Here is an 8,276-nt window from a genome sequence, read left to right as displayed (position 1 = left end):
CACCTGGGCCACCCAGGACCCTGCCAGTGACCAAGTGCCAGCTGTGCCCAGCACCAGCCCTACCTCCCAGCACCAATCTGGGGCCACAGCTGCCATCAAAGCCCAGTGGGGACCCCTCTCCAGTGGGCATCCAGGACCAATATGCCATGGGGCTGAGGAGCAACCCCAAAATGCCTGCAGAGGGGCCAGAGCTTGGGACAGGCCTTTGTGGCCATCATGCCACCATGCAGGGCACACAGAACTCCTACACTGGCATAAATGGGACGCTGTTACTGTTGGGCCCACAGGCTTACGGCCATTCTGGCTGTTTTGAGGGGCATCAGTGGGAAGGGGACACACAGGGCACGTCAGCCCCTCCCTGGTTTGCAGGATTGTGGGCAGTGGGTGCCTGGGCTGGGGTTCGCTCCCCCTGCCCTGCAGAGCCCCCCAGCCGGCTGTCCCAGGGCCCAGCTCACCCGACCGCGGGACAGCACCCCGGGTGTCCCTCCCGGAGCGAGGGGCTCGTGTCACCACGTCCCCAGGGGAGGTGTTGGCAGTTGCTACAACCATTGCAACAGTTGTGTTGCAAAGAGCAACACAAGCACGAGCTGCTTGTTGATCCCAAAACAAGGACTCCCCACGGCCTCGGGGTTCCCGCTTGGAGATCCAGAGCCTGGACCGGGCGGCAGTTGGGGTGCAACGGAGGTGACAGTCACCAGATACCCCGCACCTGGCTGGAGGGGACACCAGCCCACCCGCCCCAGCCCCTGCGGGACCTGGCTCTGCAGGGGGCACGTCCTGGTCCCCATGTGCCGGGGCAGGCTGCCGGCACCCCCCTCACCCTGGCACAGCCCAGCGGCCAGGGAGGGACCAGGCGGGTGAACATTAACCCGGGCGGTGTCGAGGGCTCCCTGGCAGCGCGGCTCCCAGCACCTGCACACCTGCAATGAGGGGGCTCCGCGCCCGCTACCACCTCCTGGTAGGTCCAGCGTGACGCGGCGGGCGCTGGGAACGAGCCCTGGGGCACCGGCTGGGCTGGACGCACCTGGCCGGACAGACAGGGTGCCCCGGGGCGAGCGGAGGGCTGGGCGGTGCGGGGGGTGATGGGCGCAGTCAGGACCTGCCCCTTAGCCCCGCTGTGCCCTGAGGATTCAAGCACCCTGGGGACAGGAGATCTGCTGCTGTCTTGGGCTGCTCTTGTCTGTCCCCTCGGGGTGTTTTCTGCCTGTTCCCCACCAGCAGCAAGGAAATGCTGCCCAGCTGCCCTTGGGCAGCGGCTGCACCCTGAGAAACTTGTCACCAGCTGCCACCAGGACCAAGGCTCATCCCTGTCCCCACACACACTGCAGCCCAGCTCTGGGCTCATGGCTGAGGTTGAGCTGAGCTTGTGGAAGCCTCCCCTGCCTCCTCTTCCTCTCTGCCTCCTCTTTGGGGTGCCCACACCCTCGTGACTTCCGTATACAGCGGGGTCATGGCCTGGCGGGGCGCCATGGCACGGCAGGGCTGCCACGAACGGCCGGGAGCTGGGCTGCAGGCTCAGCCAAGCACCCATCACTGTGGCCTCTGGGCCCCTTTGCCCAGCCCCTGGGTGTGCGGGTTTGGGGACGCTGCTCCCTCAGGACGCTCACCTGCACCTGTCCCCAGCCTGACCAGGACGAGGAGCTGCCCGAGGGACATGGGGACACAGCTGGAGAGGAGCAGCCGGGCTGGGAGGGAGCCCCAGCAGCCCCCGCGCCAGAGGAGCTGTGCAGGCTGGTGCTGAGCGCGCCGAGCAGCGTCCTGCGGGACAGCGAGATCCAGGAGGTGAGGGACCCTCCCGCCAGCACGGAGACCCCCACCCTCTCCATCACCTCCTCCACGCCATGTAGCCATGGCCACGGTCTTGCCAGGACCTGGACCAGTGAGAGGCCAGATGGGTGAAATCCACACGTCCTTGGGGACAGCCACCTCAGCAGCGCTGCTGGCGGGGGGGGCCAGAGCAGGGGAGGATGTCTGGGGAGACATTTCAGAAGGGTTGTCACAGTGAAGATGCTTGAGGGGGCATCCTGGGAGGCTGCTGGGGAGCTGGGAGCATGAGAAGACCCCTGAGGAGGTCAGGGGAAGGATGCTTGGGGACACATTTCAGGAAGACGCTCAGGTAGCAGGAGGTCTCTTGAGAAGGCGCTTTGCTGGGAGGGTGCTCATGGAGATCTCTTGGGAGGCCGCTCGGGGCTGGGCAGGATGCTCAGGAGCAGCCCTGCTGAGCCCCCTGTGCCCCAGCTGGGCCCCCACCTGCCCCCCCGGCTGACGCAGCAGCCCTGGCACCTGCTGTACTGCACCGGCCGGGACGGCTTCAGCCTGCGGAGCCTGTACCGCCGCGGGGGCCGCCCGGGCTCCCCGGCCCTGCTGCTCATCAGGGACACGGAGGCGCAGGTACGGCCGGGCCCTCCCCAGCACAGCTGCCCCTGGGGACAGCAAACCTGGTGTCACCGAGGCCTGGTCACGTCCTCGCTGCTGCCGGCAGGATGGGGGATACGTTCCAGCACTGGGGAGCCCCACTGAGCACCACAGCATGGGACACCCTCCCCCACTCTCTGTTCACCCCCAGGCCTTCGGTGCCTTCTCTGCCACCACCTTTCGCTGCAGCAACAGCTTCTATGGGACAGGAGAGACCTTCCTCTTCTCCTTCTCCCCGGAGCTGAAGGTGGGGGCCACAGGCTGCAACCATGGGGTGTTGGGGAGGCTGGTGATGCCCCTGGCACCCGGTCACACCAGGGGGTCCCCAAGGTGCTGGGGAGGGGTCTGGGGTGATGATGTGGGGGACATGACCACACTTGGCCAGATGTGGGTGAAGCAAAGGGACCCTGCTGGGGTCTCTGCCCACTGCAGCCCTGGGGGTTCATCCAGGGCCGGGGGGAAGGCAAACCCAGGTGGCCGTGCAGGGAGAGGGGCCCAGGGAAGGGGTCCCTCTGAATGCCAGTGTGGTCACAGCCCCGTGTCAGTGGGACATGGAGGCAGCTCCACGTCCACCTGCACCAACGGGGTCTGTGTGTGTGCCGGGGCTGGTGGCAGCGGTGAGCGATGCTGCTGGGGCATCAGCGGGTGGCAGCCGCCCTCTGGGAGTGCAGCCCAGCGCCAAGACGGTGCCCACAGGCTCAGCCGGGTCTCCCTCTGGAAGAGCAGGACACAGCAGGATGGGCAGAGCTGCCTTTGCTCAGCAGCCCCCAGCTGTCCCTTGCAGGGTGGTGGCAGGGATGGAGACACTGTGCCCAGCCCATGGTCCCAGCCAGCTGCTGTCCCACGCAGGTGTTCAAGTGGACGGGCAGGAACAATTTCTTCATGAAAGGGGATGCGGACCTGCTGATGCTCGGTGGGGGCAGGTAGGAGCCGCACTGGCAGCTTTGGCAGCCCAGGGAGTCCCCAGCCCCGATGGCTGTTGGGGCCACGATGTGAGCCCAGGCTGCCCTGTGGAGCTGGGTCTGGGCACACAGCGCTGGTTTGAAGCCGAAAGCACCAGTGGAGGTTGTCCAGCAGCACCGGCCATTCCTGCCCTGGCCCTGCTGCCTGCGGCTGGGTGACAGTCCTGGGGGCGGCTGCTTGTCATGCCCGTCCCCCTTTTGCCCGTCCTTTGTGCCTGGCATCCTCGGCAGGAGGGCACCTGGGAGTGGGGACAGGGAGGTGGCTGGTCCCATGGGAGGTCTGGGGACATCTCCAGGCTCGGAGAAGGCAGGAGAGGGGACCATCAGCCCACTGTGCTGTTGGCACCTTCCCAGCGGTCGATTTGGGCTGTGGCTGGACGGGGACCTGCACCATGGGGGCAGCCACCCCTGCGAGACCTTCGACAACGAGACCCTCTCGCCCCGGGAGCAGTTCCGCATCCAGGACCTGGAGGTGTGGGGCCTGGCCTGACCCTGCAGCCCACACCCGGGACAAAGGTGGCATCGGGGGCTTTGGGATCGACGTCTGGTGCACAGCCAGCACCCACTGACCCCCCGGGATGGCGCACAGCCTCGTCCCTGCCTCCCTCCACCCTGTCCCCACTATGTCCCTATTTCACGTGCCAACAGCCGGTGGGGGCAGCGTGATGGGGACAGGCTGCAGTGGGATCTCGGCGCCCCCACACCGTGCTGGTGTCCCCAGGGTGGCTGCAGGACTGGCCCACTCCCTGCACCGAGCACCTGCCCACCGGGACAAGCAGAGTCCCCGGGAGGGGGTGCGTGGCAGGGCCGGCCCCGCGGGTCCCCAGGTGTGGCAGCGCTGTGGCGGCAGCACCGAGCGGGCACGGCAGCCTCTGCCGCAGCGGAGGTGCTGACGGGACATACGGTGACGTCTCATCAATAAACAGGCACAGCTGCACTCCAGCCTTGTCCTTGCCATGGGAACACAAAAATGGCACAGCAAAGTTGTGCAGAGCAAGTGGTGGTGAGCAGGTCACAGCGCTGGCCATGCCCCGTCCCAGCCTGGGGCTGTGCGCCCTCAGCAAGATGGGGGCAGCCCAGGGGTCTGTGGGGACCTGTCCCCCCTCTGCCATAGTCCACACTCCCTGTCCACCCCGTCACCTCCCCAGGACCACGGCTTCCTCCTCAGGGGTGTCCAGGCTGCCGTGGGTGCCTCACCCACCCTGCTCCCCACAGGGAGGGGACAACAGGAGCCCCCAGGCCCCTTCCCTCCCACTGCCCCATGACCGGCTGCCTCTTCGCTGGCCAACTGTCACAGAGGGACCCCAAAAGCCAATTGAGGCAGGTGATAAGCTCCAAACAGACTTTATTCTAAACAGAGCTGTTTAACAGGAAAACAACTACAAACAGAGTTTATCCAGAATTATTCAGCACTTTGAACATAATGCAATGACTACTGGTTAGGAGTTAGTTACTACGCAGCCAAGTCAAACTCAAGGGAATCAGATCCCAAAACTCTAGAGTGATGATTCCAAAAGCGCATCTTCTCACTTGGTGTCAAAGTGAGGACTCTAAGGGTACCCAGATCACTTACCGGGTGGACAAGGTGTCTCAGTCCCCAGGGCATGTTCCTTAGGTGGCCAGTCTGAGAATGAGAGTCTCCACCTGCACACCTGCTGCGCCGAGGAGACCAACTCCAGCTGGGGTCTCTGGCAGCTCCATCGATACCTGAGTTGAATCTGAGCTTTGATCGCTATCAGGATGGTTCAGAAGCTTCTGAGATTCTCAGCCTGGGCACCTCCTTGGCTGAGGCTCCTGTCTGTTGACCATTTTCCCACTCCTCCTGCTCCCCTAGCCAGGGTGAGGTGAACACCAGGAGTCACCATGGCCGGGCAGGGGGGACATGATGGTCGGTACAGACCCAGGTGTGTACTGGAGGACAGGGACAGTGGGGCACAAAAGGTGCTGAAGATCCATTGGCTGGCCTGTTGGAAAGTCCAGATCTCTCCAGGGTGCGCAGCTGCCACACTGACGCAGCCCGGCCGCTCGGCCCAGACACCGGGCAGCTCTGCTCCTCCTGCACCAGCCGCTGCTCCTGTCCCAGCAGCAGGACCAGCCCCACCAGTGCGGTCCAAGGCAGGGGTGGGTGGCCCAGGGTTTCCACAGGAGGACAAGAGCCTGCCTGGTTTGGCTGCATATGATTGATTTATTTTGGGAGCGTGGCGGGGCACTGAGCTGAAGCATCACTCGTTGTCAGCTCCCACCCTAAACCTGCAATTTGTGAAGCCTGGATCCCACAGAGCCGCTGGCTACATCACTTTACACACCCCCCACCCTGTGCCTTTCCGCGCTGAACCTCACCAGCCATTCCCTGCTGATTCCATCTCCCCTTGCAGATGCTCCATGGCCAGCTCCTCTCTCCTCGTCCTAGTTGACTACTCATCCCCTTTCCAAAGTCATTTACCGAGCTGCCGAGCAGCCCCAGCAATCACCCTCCATTGCAGGAGCTGACTCAGTCCTTCTGCCCCCATTTGCCCACCCACCCCAGCAGGTGCTCCCTCCTGCCCGCTCCCCTCTCCAAGGCAGAGGCCGCCCTGCCCACGGCACCCAGCACAGGCCAGGGGAGCCTGACGGTGTCGAAGGACATCAGGAGCTGCCGCCTCCTCCAGCTGCTCCAGCCCAGGACCCTCCTGCCCGGCCGCTGAGCCCCACGTTCACCCAGGGGAGGGGGCTGCCCACATCCCAGCCCTCTTACCCACCACAGCCCCCTCTGCGCCAGACGGTCCAGCCTAAAGTTTGCCTGTGAATCACACGTCCGCCCTGTCCTGTCCCAACTGATGGGGTGAAGGATGAGTTAACTCTGAATGCCACACGCACCCTGATCAACAGGTGAGATCAGGTGTGAGTTAACTCTGGGTATTTCTGTGCAGGAACGTGGTGAATGACAGACAGTCACTCTGGGGGTCCAATTCAATTATGAATTTACTTAAAGCACATGGCGGAATACAAATTACAGCGATTAGTGAGTTGGCAAATGTATATTATAATATCATGAAACTTATCAATACATTGACAGCAAATGTCCTTCTAAAAATGGTGAATTGGCAACGATTAGTAACTGTAACTTAACAAGACTTTAACAGCAGAACTTACAATGATATTATTTTTATATGTTCAAGAAAAAGGAAGAGAGAGAGAAGGAAAACAAAGATATAAGAGAGAGACAGTAAGTGTCAGCACCCCACAGGTGATCGGTCCAGCGACGGTGTCCTATGGAGGTCACTATGGAGGTCACTTTGCAGAGCTCGGTCACGCCGCACAGCACACACACGCGACACCTGAGCCACGCGCGGGGTCGTTTTATAACCCAGCTCATTTACCTGCGGGTGGTTCATCTCCTCCCTTTGTTTGCTCTTCATGCTCATCAGGAAGATGGGTCTGGGGTCTTCAAACTAGGGGAAAGTTCACGGTACTGACCAGAAGTGAGTTGTTTTGCCCATCAGGGGTAGCTGTTGGTTCATGGTTTCTTCTGATAATTGGTTGTCCACAGGTGGTTCACCTCTGTCATTCCAGTTATAACCCCAATTAGGCCATGGGGCCTCCACTGATTAAGGTGTCTGACACCACAGCCAAACGCAAAACCTCGGGAAAGATAAGAGGAGATGTCTGCCTCCACAGCCACCCACCTAACCCTCCCACAGCAACAAAACCTCGATGTTTCAGGCATAACATGGTCCTTTGTTCTGCTAAGGATGGGGGGAGTGCTTCAAGGCTGTCACACCCCCAGACACCCGATGTGGGACGACACAGCCGCTGGCTCTCAGCAGTCAGCACTGGCCAGGCCCAAACCCACCCACACCCGTGTCTGCAGTGGGACAGTAACAGGACAGACAGAAGACAAGACAGATGGGGCACAGGGCTCAGGCAAACAAGGCACTGACTGGCCCCATGTAACACACAAGCCGTTATACCCTTTTTCAGCACACCCTCCGCATATTCCCTACTCCTCCGCTTGCAGCGTCCCACTGACCCCCTCCAATGTCCTTGACCCCAGGGTTACACCCCAACCAGCTGCAAAGTCCTGGTCACCTGTAGCTTCTTCAGGGCCCATCAATTAGTGGGATGGAGGTTTGTCCCTCCCTCCCTTTCCATATCCTCCCAAATATGCTGTGTCCAAGCTGCTTTTGAGTATCTCCACGTATGGAGACTCCACTACCTCCCCGGGCAGCTTGTGCCAGCGCTCGGTCACCCTCACAGAGATAAAGTGTTTCCTGATGTTCAGGGGGCCTTGCTGTGTTCCAGTTTGTGCCCGTGGCCTCTGGTCCTGTCGCTGGGCACCACTGGAAGGGCCTGGCTCTGTCCTGTCTGCACCCTCCCTCCAGTATCTCCACACCGACGGGATCTCCCTGAGCCTGCTCTGCTCCAGTGGACAGTCCCGGCTCTCTCAGCCTCTCACAGCAGAGACGCTCCAGTCCCTGCATCATCTCCATGGCCCTTCCCGGGACTCTCTCCAGTATGTCCTGTCTCTCTTATACTGGGGAGCCCAGCACCCCAGGGCTGCCTCAGCAGAGCTGAGCAGAGGAGAAGGATCCGCTCCCTGGCCCTGCTGGGACACTTCCAGTGCTGTCCATTAGGCCACCACCACTGGCCATTCTTTGCCTCAGGGGCACCTTGTTGGCTCATGGTCAACTTGTGTCCTCCAGGCCCCCAGGACCTTTCCTACCAAGCTGCCTCCCAGCTGGGCAGCCCCTGACACATCCTGGTGCCTGGGACGGACCCTCCCTGTGAGCGGGACTTTGCATTTCTCCTTGCTGAACTTCAGGAGGTTCCTGTCAGCTCATTTCTCCAGCCTGGTGAAGTCCCTCTGGAGTATCATCTGTTCCTCCCTGTCGAGGGTTTTGATTGCGGGGTGACAATCAA

The 8,276-nt window shown here is 61.8% G+C and overlaps 1 protein-coding gene across 1 annotated transcript; it reads left to right on the top strand.

The window, feature by feature from the left end:
• Window positions 1–925: 925 nt before the first annotated feature.
• On the top strand, window positions 926–4,299 carry TLDC2 (TBC/LysM-associated domain containing 2; the record flags this gene model as incomplete). Its single annotated transcript, XM_082065561.1, has 6 exons — window positions 926–958; window positions 1,624–1,782; window positions 2,239–2,391; window positions 2,567–2,662; window positions 3,265–3,338; window positions 3,732–4,299. The coding sequence occupies 6 exons, from the start codon at window positions 926–928 to the stop codon at window positions 3,865–3,867; spliced, it is 651 nt and encodes a 216-aa protein (XP_081921687.1). The 3' UTR covers window positions 3,868–4,299.
• Between the last annotated feature and the right edge of the window lie 3,977 nt (window positions 4,300–8,276).

The sequence above is a fragment of the Streptopelia decaocto genome (genome assembly GCF_964273445.1).
Source record: "Streptopelia decaocto genome assembly, chromosome: 14".
In the NCBI taxonomy this organism is placed as follows: domain Eukaryota; kingdom Metazoa; phylum Chordata; class Aves; order Columbiformes; family Columbidae; genus Streptopelia; species Streptopelia decaocto.
This window is presented reverse-complemented; position numbering and strand designations above follow the sequence as displayed.